We start from the raw sequence: 24,329 nt of genomic DNA on the forward strand, positions 1-24,329 counted from the left end.
AGAGATGGATGGGACTTCAAAGATTATTCAGCCCATAGTCCCATCTTGCTAGTCAGATGATTAAAACCCAGTATGAGAAAAAGAAGTCATTTACTGCAGCACTAAGGGTAATGTGATTTGAATGTTAAGGCTTGATCTGAAATTGCTTCATATGACCAGAGCATCTCTTCCCATGACATTTCTTGCCACATGGGTCTGTATTAAGCAATTTAGCTGGTAGTATTCTCAGGTTTAGCTTCCCCTTCTCTGAAATCATAGTCCTTTATAGCATTATTTCAGGTAGATAGAAATCATTTTTGAACCCTTTTTCTTTCAACATAATGTTTTTTCAAAGGTCTTACTGAGAGAACCAACTTTTGATTTGGCTCATCCCTTCTGAAAATAATAAAGTTTAATATTCCACCTATAAATATCTACCAGACATGAAAATATTCACTGTTCTAGGCCAGACCCAGGTAGGAAACATATAACTTGATTGTTAAACTATGGAAACAAAATTTTAAAGGGACAAAAATTTTAAAGGGACAACTTGTGGTACAAATTTGCTTGTTTTTGAGAGGAATGATTTTAGCTTGGTTTTAATTTTTATTAGCATTACTTATTAGCTTTTATTGTTTCTTTTCTATTTGCTAAAGTAATGTATAAACTGAAGAAAATTTAGAAAATATATAAAATATTAAAAAATTGTACTCTTCGTAATCACTTTAAATATTTTCATATATACTTCCTAATCTTTTATGTATATAAATGTGATATTTTGAGCAAAATTAATATCATATTGAACATGATTTTTCTTTTTGAAATTTACATTCATTATTTAAAATAGCAGTTGAAAATTATGAGATTTAACGTTAAAATCTGGGAAGATTTGTGGCAGCTAAATTTATAATCTGCTGTTGTCCTTGGGGAGAAGGTATCCCTTTTACATGATGTTAATTTTTAAAGCTTTTCTCAATTCTTAACCTTAATATTTTGTTCCTCACTCTTTGAGAAAACTAAGTAAATATAATAGCCAAATTGTCTAAGAAGGTCGCAAATACTGAGCCCAGGCACTCTGGAGCCTGAGCACCACAACTAGAGAGAAGCCCGAGCGCGGCAACTAGAGAAGCCCACGCGCCGCAATGAAGATCCTACCTGCCACAACCAAGACCCGACGCAGCCAAATAAATAAATAAATAAATATTTTAAAAAGGGACCATAGTATTTTGCTTCAACAGGAATCTGGGATGAAATGAATAAGCTCTGTATCAAATTAAGGTTACTGAGCAAATTTTCCCTGTGAGGGGACAAGTATTTGAAAAATATAAAGGATACCAGACCAATGCAGCAAGTGGAGCTAAGAAAACAATGAACTGTTATAGAATGTGTACTTCTCATTCTAGGACACAATTCAAAGCTAATACAGCAGTGAATAGAGGTAAACGTACGGTTTTGAAAACATTATTTAGAGAGTAAAAATGAATATTAAGTATCTAAGCCTTCAAATAAAGAAGATAGAAAAGGATTAACAGAATAAACAGACAACAGCAAAAAATTAAACAAGGGAATAATAAAGATAGTGTCATTAAATGAAATGGAAGACAGAAATATGATTTACAAAACTGAAAGCTGTTTTTTTAAAGATCAGTTAGTCAGACATACATTTGAAAAAATTGATCATCAGTAAAAGACTGTGAATGCAAGCAACATACAGAATGAAGGGAAATAACTAAAGATATAAAAGACATATCGAAACGTATCAAATTATGTTGTGAATAATACTTTAACAGTACATCAGAAAACCACATTAAATGGACAATGTAAAAACGTAGTGACAAAATTAGTAAAAGGTGAAAAAACAACTTAAAAAGACTAATAGCCACTAAATATATCGTATTACTAATGGTAAGTTTTCTCTTAGAAAGCCCTAGACAATGAAAAGTTTATAGGTAATTCCTACTACATATTCAGGGAACAGTGCTAATCCCTAGTTTCTACAAATTGAACCAAAAAATAGGAAAAGGGGAAAAATGCCAAGCTATTGTTATGAGTCCACATTAATTTTCCTTGGCCACATTTTCTCAAGAAGACGTCTTTTAAAAATCATTAAGAAAAGAGGTTTTTGTGGGGGGGCAGAGAGGAATAGATTGGGAGATTAGGATTGAGATATACACACTACTATATATAAAATATATAACTAATAAGGACCTACTGTATAACACAAGGAACTCTACTCAATACTCTGTAATGACCTATATGGGAAACGAATCTAAAAAAGAGTGGATATATGTATATGTATAACTGATTCACTTTGTTGTACACCTGAAACTAACACAACATTGTTATGTTATGCATTGCCACTGTTGGGAGTATATCCGGAGAAAACTATACTTGGAAAACTCACATGCACCCCAATGTTCATTGCAGCACTACTGACAATAGCCAAGAATGGGATTCAAACAAAAGCCCATCAAAAGAAAAATGGATAAAGACGCTGTGGTACCTATACACAAGGGCATATTAGCCATCAAAAAAGAAGGAAATAATACCATGTGCAGCAACATAGATGAACCTACGGATGACCATACTAAGACAAGTAAGTCAGAGAGAGAAAGACAAATATCATAGGGTATTACTTATAGGTGGAATCTTAAAACTGATACAAATGAACTCATTTACCAACCAGAAACAGACTCACGGAATTAGAAAACCAATTTAGGGTTGCCAAAGGGGAAACATCGGGGAGCAGGGTTAATCAGCAGTTCCGGATTCACATATACACACTAATAACACACACCATCCAAAAGGACGTACTGTATAGCACAGAGAAGTCTACTCAATAGCCTGTAATAACCTATAGGGGCAAGGAACGCGAAAAAGAGTAGACATACATCTATGTATACCAGAATCAAGTTGCTGCACACCTAAAACCAACACACCATTGTAAGTCAACTATGCTCCAATATGAAATGAACGTTAATTTAAAAATAAACCAAATGCCTACAATATTCCCCGTAGGCCCCAGTGCAATGGTAAATATGAATATACTGAATGGTGAATGTAATGAAATACTACTCAGCCATAAAAAAGAAGAAAATTTTCCCATTTACAACAACATGGATGGTCTTGGTGGATATTATGCTAAGTGAAATATGTCAGATAGGGGCTTCCTTGGTGGCACAGTGGTTAAGAATCGCCTGCCAGTGCAGGGGACATGGGTTCCATCCCTGGTCAGGGAACAAAGATCCCACATCCTGCAGGGCAACTAAGCCTTTGCGCCACAACTACTGAGCCTGCACTCTAGAGCCCACGACTGACAACTACTGAAGCCTGCGCACCTAGAGCCCGTGCTCCGCAACGTAGAAGCCACCGCAATGAGAAGCCCACGTACCACAACGAAGAGTAGCCTGCACTTACCACGACTAGAGAAAGCCTGCGCGCAGCAATGAAGACCCAATGCAGCCAAAAGTAAATAAATTAAAAAAAAAAGAAATATGTCAGAGGAAGACAATTACTGTATGATATGACTTATATGTGGAATCTAAAAAATAAAACAAACTAGTGAATATAACAAAAAAGAAACAGACTCACAGATAAAGAGAACCAACTAGTGGTTACCAGTGGGTGAGGGATGGGGGAGGGACATCATAGGGGTAGGGGATTAAGAGGTACAAACTACTATGTACAAAGGAAATAAGCTATTGTACAAGGTTATATTGTACAACACAGGGAATATAGCCTCTACTTTATAATAACTATAAATGAACTATAACCTTTAAAAATTGTGTCACTATGTTGTACACCCAAAACATATAATAGTGTACATCAACTATAACTTAATTTAGAAAAAAGAAAAAAAAAAGCTATGCTATAGGTATGCTCTGGGTGGTGTTTGTGCCTGGATGGACAAGGGTATTCAAACAAGATGGGTGAGTAGGGAAGGCCAGAAGAAGGCTGTTGGGAGGATGACTCCCAGGAAATGGTCAAAGGCATGTGAGGAGTTAGTGAGTTGGTATGCCCAGGCTTCTCAGATGACAGGACATAGCGTTACTGAGGCAAGGAACACAAGTGTTGTTAACACTTGTGTGTGGAAATAGAATGTTTCCTGTTGTCTTGAAAGGAGGCAAAATAATGTGGAATGGTGACATGGTCACTGGTAGTTTTCCAGAATTCAGCTGAAATCTAAGAAAAATAATAATTATCTGATCAAGGGACTGGATTCTTTCAGACTCCACTTAAAATGGTTTAAGCACCACGCAAATACTTCATTTATAATTCCTAGGATAGTAGAGCTCCCATAGGATAAAGTACACAGTAGTAAAAATAGTCATTTGAGTAGTAATTCTCAAGAGTTAATCTAAGTATTCAACAACAAATCTTAAAATTTTTGCTCACTGTTCTTGCATGTCTTAGTAAACTTTTCTTCCACAACGATCCATAAATGCACTGTATGCATCTGACCACCTTCTGTGTCTCTTAAGGAAGATGGTACAAAGGAAGTTAGCAAAAGCAAACGTGTATCAACTTTAATTTTCGTTTATCTTTTTAAAATCGCTATTTAATAATCTTTGCTTTAAAAGTTTGCTTTGCATGCCAAATGCACATCTTGTTCTGCTTGGACATACAGGGCTGTTCAAAGCAGCCTTATTTGTCCAGGGGAGAATTTGAGCCATGAAGTATGTGTTTCAGCAACTTTTTCTGAGTGTATGACAGAGTCTTCTTGTCAGTCCTTCTTACTTGAGTGCAATTCACTCAAAATGGGCTGCTCCAAATAAAGTGGGAGTAAACCTGGGTAAGATTCCTCACAATCTTCAGCCCTCAATCCACCATGCCAACTATCTTTGTAATAATAAAAAAAAATCCAAAATTCTAGATAATCCACTATTTGCATTTTAAGAAAAATCAGAAATCTGCATGCTTTACTTTTAAAGATAGAAGTATCTTTCACTCCAATAAATGAAAAACTCCTTCATTAAAGCAATCATTAACGACAGTGCAGGAGACAAACCACAACAGCCATAGAGAAAGAGGCAAACTCACCGCGTGTGACACAGATTTAATAGGCCACAGGGCTTTTGGTAAAATTAGCGTTGAATCCCAGGTGCATTCATGAGGCTTGTAGGTGATAAATCTTTCTGTAGTGTTCTGCTGACCTTCCTTCAGCAAAGGGCATCCACTTACTAGAGACAGGAAGACAAATGAGAAACTTAGCAATTACATTAGTCTTTGTTCATGATGTCTCTCAGAATATGGGCTCATTTTTGGAGATAAGGACCCAGGTGTAGTAAATTGCTGGGCAATCTATAAATGCGAATCTAAATAAAAATTTGCTTATCCTTTCTACCCTTTCTGCTGGAATTAATTTTGTCCTTCTTCCAGCTTCAATTCAAATCCTACCTTAGTTTATTTCCTTGGAAACCTCTTTTTAAAACTTTTTCACATTAGTGCTTTGTGACTGGAATGGCATATTTTGTATTCTATCTTATATTTGACTTAGACATTTCTTAACATCAAAGGCTTGGTCTTATTGGTCTACAAAATATTCTTGGTATTTTCTCCATAGTGACTCATATATCAGGACTTGAGGTGTACCAATTTAATTACACACCTAGAGAAGACCTTTTAAATTTAATCCATGCCAAAATGTATACATTGTTTGCAAATACATTATCTTAATTTTCCAATTATAAAATTATTTGCTACTCATTTTGAAAAGAAGAAAACAAAATTCAACCATTATCCCACTATCCAAAATCAGCCACTGTTAACACCTTATTGTTTTGTTTATAATTGATATGCAATTATAATATGTAAACACAGTATGTATTATTCACCCCTATCCAAATAAAAAATGCTGCATTATACAAATTAAGTCTGCATAAACACTATACAAATGGCACCATAATAATAATAATGGTATGTATATTTACCATGTGTTAGACGACACATGCTTTACATACATTAACTAAGTGCTTTACATATGTATAACAGATTTAATGGTCACAGTAATTCTATGATGAAGATTCAACTATTATCATTCGCATTTACAGATGAGGAAACCAAGATATAGACAGTTTAGGTAATTTAGGGCAATGAAGCCAAGATTCAAAGCTATGCAACTTGCTTCTGAAATGTATATATTAACTCATTGGTTCTCTACACAGAACACATTGAGTTACAAACTCAATCTTTAGTAATATATTAAAAGTTGTGGATAAGAAAGCATATGGATTGTTGCCATTAATTAACTGGGCATTTAAAAAATTTACTGTATAATTAAAGGTGATAAGTAAAAAAATACTTTTTAAATTATTTGCCTTTTTATGTATTACTATCAAGATATAATGCAGAAAATTTATTTTTTGGCCATATTCATAACCTTATTATAATAACTTACCTGTACTTAAGTGTTGTGACTTAAACTTTAATCCTTTTGGTTCCTTTTCTAAGTTGTCACAAAACTTGGTAAATTATGTTGGTACTAGATATGTAAAGAGAAGATTGTGTTACTACTAATAAATATTGTTTCATATTGCTAACATTCAATTTGGAATTTGGTTTTTCCAAATATTAAATATTTCACCAGTAAAATGCAATTTTGAGGATTTTGTTATAGCATTTAAAACTTGCCTATAAACATCTGATAGAATAATCTAAGATTCAAGACAGTGTATAACCAATTAATTTATGGTGGAGAGAGGACTTTGATTATCCTTTTGTGAATAATTCAGAAATGATATTTTAAACAGGATGAAATTAAAGGAATCTATTCAGAATTTGGTAAAGTAATCTTAAATGCAAGTAGAGTTACATGCTTTATTTCTAGAGCTGAATTTATTTCAGGCAATAGGAAAAATATTGAACAAAGCTAAAATAATTTGCTGAGGCTGGAATAGAATAAATATTGACTGTTTTTAGTAAACTATAAAACAAAGGTTTTTTTAACATGGTTAAAATGAACTAATATAAACTGAAAAGTCCCAGCTTGGTATTGACATATACACACTACTATATATAAAATAGACAACTAATAAGAACCTACTGTGTAGCATAGGGGACTCTACTGAATATTCTCTAATGAGCTATATGAGAAAAGAATCTAAAAAAGAGTGGATATACGTATACGTATAACTGATTCACTTTGTTGTACACCTGAAACTAATACAACATTGTAAATCAACTATACTCCAATAAAAATTTTTCCAAAGTCCCCCATTCCTTGAACTTTTACTTACCCAAGTCATATAATTCTAACTTTAACTAGTGAAATATTTAAATAAACCAATGGCATTTGATATTTAATTGACCTCCCCTCATCTCCAAATGGTAACATATTTCATTTACTACATATAAAAATGTTTAGATGCCCTGGACAAGTAGAGAAGGTTATGGATCAAGGCATCTTGAATTTCCCAACTTTTATCCGAATAGTTCCCAAGAGTTTACTTTTACTGAATATCTCAATATTTCAAACTCTATTGTAAGAAATTTGTATATAATTGTCTCCTTCATTACTTAAAATAACCATATAAAACATATAGTATTGTTATCCTAAAGTATAAATAAGGAAAGAGGCTTAATAACTTGTACAAAATTATTAGAAAATAAGAGAGAGAACTGGGATACACTGATCCCAAAGGCCATGCTTTTAACTGCTTCCCTATGTTTTCCCAATGGAATAAATTTTTTCCTTTTTCTATAATTTTTTTTTGGTATTATCATTCCTATTGCTTCACTCTTTACCTAACAAGAATCGTATTTATAAGTTAAATTATACACCTAAGTATAGGATATATTCATATACTAGTGGAATTATTTTTTGACTTCATTTGCATCTCCTTAAATATATATTCACCACCACCATTTTAAATTAGAAATTCTTGCTCATATATTATTTAAATTATTAATCATTAGACTCATTTAAATAATACAATATCCCCCCTTTGTCAATTTGCATTCACTCATCCATTTGTTCCATGATTTGATTTCATTACTACTAGACTGTAAACTCCTGGAAACTGAGGTCTGTTCTCCAATTACACCTCAGTCCAAACTCTTCTTGAGCCCTAGAAAAGCCATCCCTAGTTGGTCATTCCAACTTGCAGATAAAACCCCATCAGAAACGTTAACCAGAGTCTTACCTCTCCTTTTTCATTCATTTATTGCTGAATTTGAGTTGTATTGTTCCATGAGAAATAAAGATGCAACTTTATACACATTATATTCACATATACCTTTTTTGCTCATGTAATAGTTGTTACAATTAAGAAATGAATAAAAATAATATATTTCCCCCTTATCTCTTTTAAGTTATTTAGAATCAGATGTTCTTTTTGTACCTGTGGAAAGTTATGTGGTTTTGGATTGAGGTATACACCATTTGGATATTTTCCACTTTCCACAAATATTAACTTCACTTTATGTGAATCCAGATGAGGAAATGTAGTTATAAATTTAGGAGACATGGCCCTGTTGGGATGATTCCTTATGCTGGGAAAGTGAAGCATTGTTCCTGGAAAAAATACCTTTTTTTCTCCTTTCTTCTTCCTTAATGATCCTTGATGGCTTTTCTGGAAATCTCAAAGATGTATACAGTTGGGCTTCCCTGGTGGCGCAGTGGTTGAGAGTCCGCCTGCCGATGCAGGGGACACAGGTACATGCCCCGGTCCGGGAAGATCCCACATGCCACGGAGCGGCTAGGCCCGTGAGCCATGGCCACTGAGCCTGTGCATCCGGGGCCTGTGCTCCGCAACGGGAGAGGCCACAACCATGAGAGGCCCGGGTACCACAAAAAAAAAAAAAAAAAAAAAAAGATGTATACAGTTTATAACTAAAATCAGGAGGCTTTATTTCCCATATGTTGACTTTTATTTCAGATCGTGGTGTTTTCAGGACATTTTTTTTCTATTTGGAGTTGAGATCTTGTGTGGGACCCTGCTGTAGCCCCTTTGCAAACAATATCCCTGCCTCTCCTGCCTTTCCGGGACTCAAGGGTGTGTTCACATGTTGGAATCTGCAACAGATATGGAAATTGGTGAAGTATGCTACTGTAGAACTGTGTATTGAATATTTTCTCTCTGGGCCAGGGTGATCTCTAAAGGATTTATGAAGCAGGAAAAAAAGCTCAGAAATGACAAGGAGCGTGTGTAGAGGGGATGAAAGTATCATGGCTGCTGCGAGTATTTATTCAGCATCGTTGTCACAGTAGTCACCACACTAGAGACTAGGGATTCAAAATGATTAACTTGAAATCCATGTCCTTAAGTAACTGAGAGGCTATTGGGAGAAAGGCATGAAAACAAAAACCAAACCTGTGTAACGTGACAGATACTACAATAGTGTTATGAGAAGCAAGGAGAGTGCTCAGCTAATTCTATCAGGAAAACAGAAGTGACATCAAAAGAAAAGTTATCATTTGAACTGATCTTGAAGAATAAGTAGAAATATGCCAGGGGATAAAGGAAGGAAACAACATTTCACCAAGGCACAGAAAGTATGTAAAATTTGTCATAAGCTATTTCTAGGATTTCTATGGCCACCTAAACCATAATAAGTGCATTGTAGCTTCTAAGATTGGGATCTATGGATAAGAATCATGGATTTGCTCTTTGTTGATCTGTGACAAGGATATGGTTGGCACACTTCTAGGATTTAATGAAGGTGTTAGTATGTTACTAGACAATGCCAATGAATTTAAAACCTCCATGGAAAGAGGAATAATAATCAATTAAAATATATTTGGCTAAGTGGAAATAAAACAATGCTGGTTCCTAGGAAATAAGGATCTGAGGTGGGGATGAATTTCCTTGTCTTGTGCTAGAATCTTGTGTTGTTTGACAATAACATCAAAATAGAAGCTTTTCAAGATTCTAAATGTTATTATGCAGTAATTCAAAGTTGTGTATAAAGAGAAACTACTTTGGAGAAACACTGAAAATGTCAACTGGAAAAAATTAATAATAAATATTTTGTAATATAAAATGATAAATTGTTTTTCAACTTCTAATATGAATATATTTTTTTAATGACTACGGCCCATTGAGAGAAAAGCAAGAAGCATGTGTGGCAGGAGCTTAGCATATGTATATGAGGAGGCAGTGGAATATAAAGATAGAAAAATCAATTGGGGTTATATTAGCAAAGGTCTTTAATGACACACCAAGGAATTTTAATGAATCAAAGATAATACAGAATTTCTTAACCAAGATAAGAAACACAAGAGGAGGATCAGTTTATGGAAAAAGACCATAATAATAAGTAGATTTAAACAAAATATATGTCCACTATATAACTGGAAGTATAGGCCTGTGGCTAAGTCAGCTTTTGCTGCAATAATGCTATGTAACAAACTGCTCACAAACTCAGTGACAAAATCAATTTAAAAAAAATTTTTTGCCACAGGTTGTGGGGAAGAGGCAATTAGGATTGACTGCTAACAAGTACAAGATTTCTTTTGGGGTTGAAAGACATGTTCTGGAATTAGATAGTGATGATAGTTTCACAACATTGTGAATATACTAAAAACCACTAAATTGTACATTCTAAAATGGCAAGTAGTGAAATTATGTTATATAAATTTTATCTCAATTAGAAAAAACAAATTAATCATTAAATCATGTTGGATAAATTTCAGTAAACATAAAAGACAAACTTTTTTCCTGGGAAATAGAAAGAACAAGACTATAGGTGTTATCTAATTGAGTCCACTTAAATTTTGCAAAAAATAGTCAAAGGGAACATGAAAGCTTCTGCACAGCAAAAGAAGCAATCAACAGAGTGAAAAGGCAACCTATGGAATGGAAGAAAATATTTGCAAACTGTTTATCTGATAAGGGGTTAATATCCGAAATATTTAAGAACTCCTTCAACTCAATAGCAACAAAAACAAATAACTTGACTGAAAAATGCGCTAAAGACTTCAATAGACATTTCTCCAAAGAAGATATACAAATGGCCAACAGGTGTATGGAAAGATGCTCAACATCACTAACCATCAGGAAAATGCAAATCAAACCCACAATGAGACATCATCTCACACCTGTCAGAATAGCTATAATCAAAAAAATTAAAGACATTAAGTGTTGGTGAGGATGTAGAAAAACTGGAACACTTGTACCCTATTGGTGACAATGTAAAATGATGCAGCCAGTAAGGAAGACAGTGTGGTGGCTCCTCAAAAGTTTAAAAATAGAACTGCCATATGATCCAATAATCACACTTCTGGGTATTTATCCAAAAAATTGAAATCAGAATCTCAAAGAGATATCTGCACTCTCATGTTAATTGCAGCATTATTCACAACAGTTAAGATACAGAAGCAATCTAAATATTCATTGCTGGATGAATGGTGTTGGAGGAGGTCATCGTGAGAAAGTGACCACCAGTTGACCCGTGAGCTGGACCCAGGCAATCAGACGTCCCTTACCCGCTACCCTGTCCTTAGAATGTGTGCATCACCTAGAAGCTGCCCAAGGACACAGCCTTGAAATAGTAATATGGTGCCGAGACTATCTGGACTGTATACGTGACTTTATCCAGTGAAGTTCTCTCTATAAACTTTTTAAATTGGGGGAGTGGGGAGCACAGAGATCTACTCATCTTAGCAGCCGCCCAAGACAAGTCACGTGTGTAAGTTCCTTCGCTTCTTAAACCTGCCTACCTCCCAATCTGGAGTGGTCTGCCTCTGTCTTCCATCTCTCCTTGCCCTCCACGTACAGGGGCCAGTTTCAGATTACACCTGTGCAGCTCCTGAGGAGGTTGCAAACTAACAAATGGATAAAGAAAATGTTGTATATACACAAAATGGAATAGTATTCAGCCTTAAAAATGAAGGCAATTCTGCCATGTGCACCAATATGAATGAAGTTGGAGGACATTATGCTAAGTGAAATAAAGCCAGTCATGATTCCTGCATGATTCCACCTATATGAGGAAATCTAAAAGAGTCAAACTCACAGGAACAGAGAGTAGAATGGTGGTTGCCAGGGCCTGAGGGGGAGGAGGGATGAGGAACTGCTATTCAACAGGTATAAAGTTTCAGTTATACAAGATGAATAAATTCTAGAGGTCTGCTGTACAATGGTGTACCTATATTAACACTGTGTTGTGCACTTGAAAATCTGTTAGGAGGCTAGATCTCATGATAAATATTCTTATACACTTTTTTAAAAAGCCGAATAGAGACAAAAAAAGAGTGTGCTTAATATCTGAGTGAGAAGATTAGAAATTCCCCAAGTGTTCAAAAATATGTTATCCTCTGTTGCTCATTAATACATTAAAAATAAGGGAGAGTTGATGAATAGGGAGCCACTTACAATCTCTACAAAGTTACTATAAAATAATCACTAAAATAACACACCACTTAACAAAATATGTGGAAATAGGATTACTATTTCCTAAGCAATGCAAAAAATATAAATTAAATAATAAAAATATGTTAATTTCATGTTTCTACATTATACAGTAAACAAGAGGAATGTCTGCATAGAAATTAAAAGGGTTTATAAATAAAAGATTTTTAAAAAGAAAGGGTGAGAGTTTGAAGGTTGGCTGTACCCTTCCAAGATTCATCCAGAGGGGAGAGCATGCTGGCCCATATTTGATATTTTTATTTTCATTATCATATCTATCTAAACTTAGAAGACTGATGCATGACTTTTCATAACCTGGGCCATTTAACATATAAACCATTAATTAATTCTTACTCTCATCTAACTTTCACCAAATCACCCTCAGATGATCATTTGGCTTTGCATGTACAGTAGTCTACTGGAAGACAATGAGCTAGAAAAAAAATATGAGTTAGTTTGGTTTATTTTTCTCATAAACTAATAAATCTGCATGTTCTATTTTTCATGTTGGACTCTTCTGAATCTGGCTAATGTGACATCAGCCCTGACCTACGTACTGACCTGGAGCTGATGAAAATCAAGCCCTTGGCAGTCAGTTGTTAATTTGCTCCCAGTATATGCCTTATTTTATAACTCTCTTGCCTCATTTATGACCCTTCACATTTCTGTAGAAATATATTTTTAAACTTCTGAGAAGCACTGAAGGCTCAGCCTTGACTAAAATTGTAAATATACCTGTCTCCTGCAGGGCTCTGAAATCTGGTTACATGAGCAAAGAAAGCACACGAGTAGACTGATTCATGGTCAGGGTTTTGTAATCTCCTGCCATGAAAAGACATGAAGACTGATGGTGTTGGTGAGACAATGAAGTGTCCCACCAGGACATACAGCTATGAAGAAACTGACGAGGAGGGTTATAAACTGGAAGAATAAGAATAGATCAAGACCTCAGAAGTCTAATTGATATAAAAAACAAGTATCATGGCAGTTAGAGAGCTAGACAGCCATCAGACTAAGAAGCTGTGATTGCAGAATGCAGTGCTGGTCTGGCCCTCTTTTTGACTAGGTAGCTGGGAATGAACACGCTCATCTGTCACCTTGTTGCCACTAAAGCTCCCATCTGTCTCTCTCTGTATATGCCTGGGTCTTCCTGACTACCAAAAATTGCTACTATGCGATATTTAAACTAGTGAGAAATTATCTTTAATTTTGCATGATTCTTTATTTTGTCCTTATATTATGAATTTATTGTTACATATTATTCCTTGAATAATATGTGTGTAAAATTAAGCTTCTATAGTATAATATATGAATCATGCATTAGCATATGTCATTGTAGTCCCAAGACACCCCAGCAGAAAGAAATCAACTGGAGATCTAGTTGAAAGATTGAAGCCTGTGATGGCAATATCACATTATAATCCTCACTTTACATGGAAAAAGCTAAGGCACAGAGAAATACAAAGTCATAAGATGTGTAGCTGAGAAAGTCAGAAAAAGTAAACTAGCAATATTCTCATTCAGTCAAAGATTTAGTGGTAAATGTTGATATTACAAAAGCTATATTTTGGCCAAGATGTCTCACTGGAAATAAAAGAATGGCTTAATCTGCATTCAGTAAGCACAGTTATTCTCCAACTATGAAATTACACTGGTCTCAAGGATCAGTTTAAATACCACCTCCAATAAAAGCATTCCCAGATCTATCAGGATTCATACTTCCTTCTGAATACAGCAATGGAACTTGAAGCTACATTTTGGCTTGTACCTTGTATTAAAGTTAGTTGTTTACAACATCTGCCCCCAAATTAGAATATAAAATTGAAACAAAGATTTCTATCTTTACAAACACTATGTAGGGCTCTGCATATTTTAGGTTGAGCCATGTGAAATTCTTTTATTCAACGATTTTTCTACCTTACAAAAATGCAAACTTTAAATGGTTCAACGGTTTGAACCATTTGGCAAGCAATTGGTTGCCAAATTCTGGAAATTACAGATGCTCCTTTTTTGAAACTGTATCTAAAAGCTCAAATATCTAATTATATTTTTTTCTAAATTTGCTTACGTATCTGAGTTTAATTTTGTAAACTTAAGTATTTGGGGAGATAGACAGACAGAGAGATAGATTGATATAGATATATACCTGATACCTAGATGATGCCAACATAAGAAAAGAGCATTGTAAAATATTCTGCTATTAAGATCACAGTGAACTCCTTAGATCACGAATTCATGCACGTTTGTAGGTTTATAAAGAAACTCAACACTTTCTTCCAGCTGCGCTTTCTCCTTCTTAACATATTTCATGATCTCCTATTTATAATATTATATATAAAGAGATTGTTTCTCTCTTAAATGAATTCATCTCATATATCTTAACATAAAACACACAGATTCCAAAGACTTAGACAAATTGACAAACTGGAATAATTCCAAATAAACACAAAAATCAGAAGCATTCATTAGAAAATCAGTAACTTCACTCACCATTTAAAACTGAGAGTTTTAATAAAAATGTTTACGGCAGTATGTCTCAGCAGATCTTTTCTGCAAAGCCAAATAAGACTAAGCAAACAGATAGTTTATAAGGGAAACATTTAGCCTTTGCTTTACAAAAGAACTTGAAGTATATTTAAGTGTTACCCACCCGGGCTGCTAAGAAACAGAATTAATTTTCTAAAGGAGTGAAGTCAGAGTAGGAAAAAAGAGTGAAAGCATGACCTCTAATGTTGCCTAAAACCTAGCAACAAAGCAATAACTCCCGAGCTCTTTTTTGAAAGGTTAGAAAATCAACATACTACAAAACTCAATACTCAGTAAATGTCAAGAGGAAAAAAGAGAGAAAATAATTCCACTCCAGTGCAGTTTTCCTAAATGTCTTGACAATTTACTTTTCATATTTGTTTAGTAATCTCTTTTGTAAGTCAACGTGAGTTGACATTTAATATAAACACAATTTGAAAAGCAGTTTCAACTCTTTTATTACCTTGGGTTGAAGAAGGTTCGAGTTAATTTCCTTAATGTTCACTTTATAAGGCAAATGAAGATTACAAGTTCGTCTTCCTAACTTATGGCTTAACCTACTGATTTCTGCAAAATAATTTATGGAGAAAGCTTTCTATTTTTATTGATCAAATTCTACACTCAATGATAATATATATATCTTGGTGAGATTTAAAAACAATAAACTTCTCATAGAAAATTTCAAATATGTACCAAAGTAGACAGAATTGTATAATGAATCTTCATGTAACCATCACCCAGCTAAAAAACTGATCAACTTATAGCTCAAATTGCTTTAAATATACCTCCAACTTATCTCCCTCCATTCCTCATATTATTTTGATGCATCGTATCAACTTATCAGTAATTATTTTAGGATGTTTCCACTAAAAGATAAAAACACTTTTATTTTAAAAGCGTATGCATAGCACCACTATGACATGTAAAAAAAGGAACATCAATTCATTGATATTGAATAGTCAGGCAAAATTCAAGTTTCTAATTATCTCACAAAAGTCAAATATTTTTGGTTTTGCTTTTTTCTTTACAGTTTGTTTGTAATTTGGGCTAGTTATTCACTCTCATTTGGTCCAAAAAATTCCCGTGACCTGAGCATTAACTTCTCTCTTCCTCATATTTTTCTAATGAGGTGTAAAATTTCCTGAACGAAGATCTCTAAGTCTGGAGTCTTTTGACTAGCTTAACTATTGTTTCGTCTGAAGTGAAAGTTCGCCACTGGGTGGCAGTGCATTACTTATAATTTTATCCCAGTTTGTAAACTGAGACTCAAAGATAAATTTGCCTGTACTGTTTTCCCCAATATTCAATTTCACTGTGTTTTTTCCTTGGGGAAATGACAGTAGAGTTGGGTTTACTCAATTTCTTACAGTTTTGATATAAAATTAATCTATCTTTATGCTGATTGTATTTCTCTTTCTCTCTCTTTGCATAGAGATGCATATGATTCTTTCTCAAAAGCATATGTTCAAAGTGCCTTTTATATTTGGTTCACTACTATTGTTTGCGATGCCAAAATACATATGATGTGGCCACAGATTTCAAGAAAATTATAAATAATTGGCTAGAAAAGACACAAACCTATAGGAATACATCTCAAGACAGGTACTAAATGTCAAATGATCCGTCCTGACAGTTACTCTCCTGGGAAGTTAATGAGGGGTAGGTCCTTGAAGTTTAAGAACGTCTCTGAAAATTTCTTAGAGCAACCAAGGTCTATTCTAATTCTTGACAACAACAAAGTTCTTAATAAAAAGGAGAGGAAGGGAAGATGATTTAGATGGGTGGACAGCATAAAAGCTACTTTAATTCTCTTTAATGCTTTCATGAATGCTTTTCAAGAAGTTTCTGTTAGGGAGATACTATTTCATGGTTAAGTGACTCAAGTTATATATAGAACACCCAAAAATCTCCTCTGAAGTAGATACTTTGAGTGTATAATAAATTTTTACTGCACATGAATATGTGTGGGATGTGCAAGGATCTGTTGCTCAGCTCCCACAAATTTAGGAAGGTACCCTGTTGTGGAAAATAAAAACCTCCACACTCTGACTTTTATGTCTCCTGGTATTAAGGAATATGCACATTTTTTCTTTACTTTAATATAATTTTATTATCATCTCCAATATCTAGGTTTTTTTCTTTTAAAATTAACACATTAGATATTTGCCCTCTGGTCTTTGGAATTTTGGGTATCATAAAAAGTAACAAAGCATCATCTTATCTCTGCAAATTAGTATCCCTTATTTTTCTGTGCAGAGATGAGGGGAAGAAAATTAAAGCATGAGAGTGATCACCATTTAAAAGTGAAAAAGAAAATGTCCTATAGTGTTTTCCCTTCCTTTCCAGCTAATCTCTTAAGCTGAATTCCTTGGCTCCAGTTTGGGGAAACTTTTTATTATTGTCTCCTAAGGGTCAGTCACATAAGCTATCCCACACCACCTCTCACATCTTTGTTCACCTGAATATGAGCCACACTTAATTTAAAGTAAGATTCTGGAAATTAGAAGAGAAGAGTTTTTACTTTTTATTACCCACCACTAAGAATTTAATAGCTTCTAGTTGGAAGGCATTGAATGTGCACATTTTTGAAAAAGCCACTTGAATAACGTATGTTTATACAAATGAATTACCTTAAAGTGTACTGTAGTAATAATCTTATCACGTAAATGCAGTTTGAAATACTCCATAAATTAACAAGAAAAATAGGTTTTCAATTATGTTCAGAATAAGAAAATAAGAATGAGGGAGTTTCTTGGGCAGAAGGAATAATATTAATGAATGCCATTATGTAGCTAAACAGTTTTGCTTCTGTTTTATCTCCTCCCTTATGAAAGGGAACAATTTCTACACTGAAAATAGCAAACATGAAGAGGAACAAATTGAAGCTTGAGTTAGATGAGGAGACAAGATACTATACTTATTTACATGAATTCAGGTCCATAAAACCATAGGAGTTACACTTCAGAACAATGAGAGAACTGGCACTGGGAAATGAGGTGGTACCCTGTGAAACCTTGTTGAGAGGACAGAGTTATATGAGTGGATATTGGAGATCAGACACACTTGAGTTTACCCTTGACACAAGGTGGGCCTCTTTGTGAGTGCCACCTAACATGCCACACAGTGTGGGTTAAGGAATGGATTTTACTGGGGTAACAGTTTTACAACCAAAGATCAGAAAAAGGGGGACTTGAGTTCTCAGATCTCCTAATATCCTCTAGGTGGGGAATGAGGAGTGGGGCACACAGTTGAACACAGGGTAGATGAACATTCTGGGTGGCAGGAACTCCTCCTGTTGCTCTCCTGTTTACAGTGCAAGTCTGAGAGCACCTTTATCAGTGGGGATGTGGGGAGCAGAGTACACTGACTAACAAGTTAACTGCGCACCAGCCTTACTGAGTTTGGATGCCAGCTGTTCACAGGAGTGTCTGGGAAAGCCAGCTGCTCAGCGTTTGGTGACTTTGGGGACCTGTGCAAAGTTGCATTCCTATATTTTGAGGAAAAAAGCTAACAATGCAGGGGGAAGTTGAGATTAGAAGCAACCTCTCTCATCAGAAGAGGGAAGACCTCCCTATTCTAGCTGTCTCATTGTCCAGGCAGATCAAGGTGAGCTGCCTGGAGCATCTTAGGAGAGTCATGCTTGTTGCACTACAGAACGTCAGTAAATTCTACAATAGGTTTTCTAGCAGACAATTGGTGAGTACTCTAGGGAAGAGGGGCTTTCTTTCCACTATTAGAAATGGAGATCAATTCACCGTAGATTTATCTACAAAGCAGGGCTGTGTATGAATAAAATAGGCCTAATCACATGTGATGCTTTCACACTGTACATAAATTTCGCTGCTCTGCACTGAGCCTGAGACTGCCTGGGTCATTGTTATTGATGTTCATAGCTTGTCTGTTGATTTGTGCTGTTTTCTTTCCTTCCTCCCATGAGACTGCTCAGATTTACCATGGTTAGAGAACTGCTCCTTCAGTTATCCATGTTCAAGTCACACCAATTAAAACATGGCCCCTTGACAAAAGTGTGAGTGATGTTTCAAAGAAGGACTTATCCATTCCACATTTACTCACCAGGTCAAGCACTACAGTGCACAACACTGTCCCACATCTAAAACCAGCGTTATCAGTGACCTCTCCTAAGGACCTAGGCAAAATGGCAAACATTGCCTTCTCACCTCTTTCTACCACACCCTTCAGCCTCTTGGTGCCTCCCTTCACTCCCATGTCACACACTGCTGTCATTGTGTCATCCTCTGGTGGTTGCGAATTCTTGTTTTACTACCTCATTTAGTCTGTTGCCTTCTATAGCATTCTAAAATACATGTTTACTCTCTTTTATGCCTAATAAAAATACTAACCCTGTTCATCATTTTTAAACTTAGTATACTTTACCTCTTTTCTCAAAGTACTGATAAAAAATTTTAGTTCTATTTGTCCTACTTCAAAACAGTAGAGAAATGGATTTAAGAATAATAAATAATCTACACGTCTTCCACAGAGCGGCAACTGAAAATTATTCTTGACTTAATAAAATACTGACTAACTGATCTTTGCTGTGGGCCACCGTTCTAGGTGCTTTACACTTGTTAGTACACTCAATCTCACAGCAACCTTTGGAAGTAAGTCCTTTTATTATCTCATTTGACAGATGAGGAAACAGAAGGAAAGAGTCTAGTGACTTGTTCAAGGTTATAGAGCTAATAAGCAATGGGGCCAGAATGAAAATCCACCCCATCTGGCCTCAGAGGCCTGGTTTTCAGCCTCTGCAGTACAATAACTCTAAATCAGTGGTTCACAAGGTGGGGTCCCGAGACAACTAGCATGAGTATCATTTGAGAATGTGTTAGAAATACTAATTCTCAGGCCCTACCCAAAAACCTATTGAGTCAGAAACTCTGGAGATGGGGTGCAGCAATCTGTGTTTTAACACACCCTCCAGGCGATTCTGATGTTCAAATTCAAATTTGAGGACCTCTGCTTTAGAGGTTACTGAGGGAACTGCTAGTACAGATTCTAAAACTTTTTTTATCTGCTTTTTCTTTATGTGATTTTATGACTGAAATCAGAGAAACTTTAACACACTGCAGTGCATATGTTAGAACACTTGTCAACACTGATAGAGGTATAGAAAATTTTTAGAAAACTTAGCATACATTTAAAAAGCAAAACCAGGAATTCCCTGACGGTCCAGTGGTTAGGACATCATGCTTTCACTGCCGAGGGTGTGGGTTCAATCCCTGGTTGGGGAACTAAGATCCCGCAAGCCACACAGTGCGGCCAAAATAATAATAGTAATAATAGTAAAAATAAATAAAAAGCAAAACCAGAATCTATTAATGATTTTAAGATGATTTAAAGGAAAAAAATTTTACTTCTGTGAAACTACGTATTGAAAAAACTATAGTGGACCATAATGGGGAAGTAAGAGTTTTTTAAAAAGAGACATAAGCATAGACTTAGCAACTTTTAAAATTATGTATTAAAACATATTGCACAAACTAAGGGTGTCTGAAAATGCAAACTTGCATTTGAAAGAATCATAGCATAGAAAACTGGGTCCATAAAGCTCCATCCTCTCCAGTTCTCATAATTTTCCATAGAGTAGCATTTCCATTGTCTTTATCGTTTCTGTGAAAACATATACCCCTAGAGAAACTGGAGAACAATATTTGGCATAATAGTGAAAGAGCAGTTATTGATATAACCCGAGTTATGTACTTTAAGTACGTAATACTTTGTGCTCAGTGGATGGTGTATGGCAACTCTTGTTAAAATTTCCCAGAGTTATAACATTTAAATATTTTCTTTCATTTGTCTTTTATACATAGAATGGGCTCTTAGACAGTGTCACAAGAAGGATTCCATTAATGACTCATTCCCCTCAACCAGAAGTATATAATTTGGGTATCATTTTTCATGTGTCAGGGATCCTCTGTTCTGAGGAATCTGTGACACAGAGAAGAGCCCTAGAAAAAAACTGCGACGTTGATATGATACACCTTTATTTCCCATTGGCCTTTTTCTCATTCCACCCCTTACTGGCTCTCATACTGAGATTCATCCCATCCAAGTCAAACATGCAGAGTTTATTTTTCAGAAGGCCCCCCCTTATTGAAAATGACCTCCTCTCTTTACTCCATGGATCAGGGGTCAAGTAACTAATCCACAGTTAATCCCTGCTACAATCAGAATACCTCCTTTAGATAACAAATCAACATTTGGTGTCACTAGTAGTGTGAGTGGCACATTCATAACCCCAATCATAGAAAAACTGCATATGTCTCTGCATCCTGAGATTACTTATGTGAAACTTATTGGTAATTTCCCTATCTATCCCCTCAGTAAAATCCAGGAAGCTTGCCTTACAAAATGGAAGGAGTTCTTAATAAAATTTTGTAATTCTTATTCTTTTAGAAGTTTGGATAGATATGTGTTTATGTGGGAAGGAAGCTTTTAATTTTCAGAAGATTTACTATTTAAGCAGTGTCACACAGAAGAGGCACAAGATTTTGGGGCTTAACTAGTAAAAGTTTTCTCTGTAGTAACTTAACTCCAATGGCTAAAACTAAAACTTTTTACTAATGAATTAAATATAAATTCTGTAGTGTTGATAAGAAGAGAAAGCTGTGTCTATTGAGGGAGAAGCCAGAAGAGACAGAATAAATACAGACGTCCTCAAATTCATTTTTAGGTTTGAATCAGCTGTGACGTGCCCAAGAACTGGAAACATGAACATTCTTACCTCTCAGTATTTACTTATTTACTGAATAAGTGTATATGTGGTCCTCTACAGTAAAAGATCTCATCCACCCATAACAAAGTCTTCCTGGATACAAAATTATCAAGAACACATTGGGAAAATAAGCCAAACTCCTATTTGCAGATTTCAAACTCCCAGTGACATGAAAAGTCTTTGTGGAATCTATGGGAATTCCTTGTCTTACCTGAGTCCTGAAAAAGTCGAGTGCTGTATTTCTGCCGTAAACCTCTTTACTTCAAGCGGTTTCGCCACACGACTAATTGGTCACAGGGCTATTTCGCCATAAAAGATAAATAACTTGGTCTTCCCTGGTGGCGCAGTGGTTGAGAATGTTCCTGCCAGTGCAGAGGACACGGGTTCGAGCCCTGGTCTGGGAAGATCCCACATGCTGCGGAGCAACTGGGCGCGTGAGCCACAATTACTGAGCCTGCGCGTCTGGAGCCTGTGCTCCGCAACAAGAGAGGCCGCGATAGTGAGAGACCCGCGCACCGCGATGAAGAGTGGCCCCCGCTTGCCACAACTACAGAAAGCCCTCGCACAGAAACGAAGACCCAACATAGCCATAAATAAAAAAAACAAATAAATTAATTTAAAAAAAATCCTACATCATAGCGTTATTATTAAAAAAAAAAAAAGATAAATAACTGGTCGACAGTTACATTACCCTAGAAAAGATGACCTATCAGTCTTTGCAAATTCTTAGGTGAGCTAATCCAAGCCTGGTTCTGTTAGGGTGAGTTATAACTTGAATGTTTTGTAATGGAAAATAATATTATTTAAATGCCATTAAAATTTCTCCTAACAAAGACTTTATTTCGAAATGAATATATTTCTTAGGCTCCAATTAGTAGCATTAATATACTGTGATGCAGTGAGTCACAAACCTTGGTCCATAAAAAGTTGTATCAGAATTTCCTGGGGTGGTTTATTATCCAGAATCTTGGGCTCTATCTCCAGAGACTATATTCAGCATGTCGAGGATAAGCCTGGGAATCTACAATTATAGAATGTTTCCCAGGTGACTTTGATGCACAATTAAGTTTAGGAAAAAAAATATGGAATTTCGATTTAGAAGGCGAGACTCAGGTCTAGATAATTTCAGACCAATTCTATTGTCTCTTGAAGTGTAGATTTCTTCATCTTTAACACAGATGATAATATCCTCTATCAGGGTTGTGAGTATCCCTGAAATAATATACACAAAAAAAGGCAATTCTGGAATAGAAAATTACTTAACTACTGAAATACATTTTAAAGGCATTGATGCCTTCTTATACAGACTTTATGAAATCTTAGAATGCTTGCTATACCACAGCCCCATTCTAAGGAATTTCTAGCCTGAAACCCATTCCAAGGAATTCCCAGCCCATAGCATCATTACAAAAGGTTCCCATGCCAACAGGCCTCATGCCAAGAGATTCCCATGCCAGTACCAATTTGCTTATTTATGTATAAATACTATTAATAATAAAAGAGTCTCCTTTTTTTAATTGTAAACTTTTATTTCACCTTTTATGTGTTTTGTTTTGTTTGGGTGAGCTCCTTCCTTTTTTTCTTCAATAATGTAAACATTATTTTCAACTCTATAGTTCTTTTTGTTAATGGAGATACTGGTTAATTATAGAAAAGTGGTTAAAAACAAAGTTACAACCATAAAATAAAACATTTTTAAGCTGTTAAAATATGCAAATTTCTCACATGTAATTTAAATGCAAATGTAGTATAAAGTATATATACAGCAGGATCCTCATAATGTAATAAATTATACCCATCCCATACATATATATAGTTATATATGTCTATATGATGTATATTTCAAATCCTGAAAGAATGTATATGAAAATTTTACCTGTGATTGTATCTGGTTCACTTCTAATATGACTGTACTTTCCCTTTTTTTTTTTTTTTTTTTGCTGCACTGCGTGCCTTGTGGAACCCGGGCCCTCGGCAGTGGAAGAAAGGAGTCCTAACCACTGAACTGCCAGGGAATTCCCCTGTATTTTCCCAATTTTTTACATTGACTGTGTATTATTTTACAATTTTTTAAAAATTACTCAAATTGGGCTTCCCTGGTAGCACAGTGGTTGAGAGTCTGCCTGCCTGATGCAGGAGACACGGGTTCGTGCTCCGGTCCGGGAAGATCCCACGTCCCACATCCCACATGCCCCGCGGAGCGGCTAGGTCCGTGAGCCATGGCCGCTGAGCCTGTCCGTCCGGAACCTGTGCTCCGCACGGAAGAAACCACAACAGTGAGAGGCCCGCGTACCGCATAAAAAAATAAAATAAAATAAAAGCGTACTGGGGCTTCCCTGGTGGCGCAGTGGTTGAGAGTCCGCCTGCCGATGCAGGGGAACATGGGTTCGTGCCCCGGTCCGGGAAGATCCCACATGCCGCGGAGCGGCTGGGCCCGTGAGCCATGGCCGCTGAGCCTGCGCGTCCGGAGCCTGTGCTCTGCAACGGGAGAGGCCACAACAGTGAGAGGCCCGCGTAGCACAAAAAAAAAAAAAAAAAAAAAATTACTAAAATTATTTCTTGAATTAAAAAAAATAGATGAACATAGTAGAGGATATAAATGGCCAAATTATATCAGATCTTGCCATGTAAATATCTGCCACGATTCCCTGCGTACTTCAGGCACTAGCATAAATAAGACTTTCAGCTTGGCCTAGGAGACCAGGGCGTGTGGGCTCCCCCAGCATGATGCAAAAGCT

At 35.8% G+C, this 24,329-nt stretch overlaps 1 protein-coding gene across 1 annotated transcript; it reads right to left on the bottom strand.

Annotated features, from left to right (window-relative positions):
- Positions 1-4,357: 4,357 nt before the first annotated feature.
- On the bottom strand, positions 4,358-19,100 carry C8H7orf78 (chromosome 8 C7orf78 homolog). Its single transcript, XM_067745590.1, is given in 10 exon segments — positions 4,358-4,408; positions 4,410-4,454; positions 5,020-5,159; positions 6,377-6,427; positions 6,430-6,460; positions 8,319-8,510; positions 8,512-8,566; positions 8,795-8,931; positions 8,933-8,992; positions 18,930-19,100. Coding segments are annotated over 10 exon segments (933 nt in total).
- Between the last annotated feature and the right edge of the window lie 5,229 nt (positions 19,101-24,329).

The sequence above is a fragment of the Pseudorca crassidens genome, chromosome 8, assembly GCF_039906515.1.
Source record: "Pseudorca crassidens isolate mPseCra1 chromosome 8, mPseCra1.hap1, whole genome shotgun sequence".
Classification (NCBI taxonomy): Eukaryota; Metazoa; Chordata; class Mammalia; order Artiodactyla; family Delphinidae; genus Pseudorca; species Pseudorca crassidens.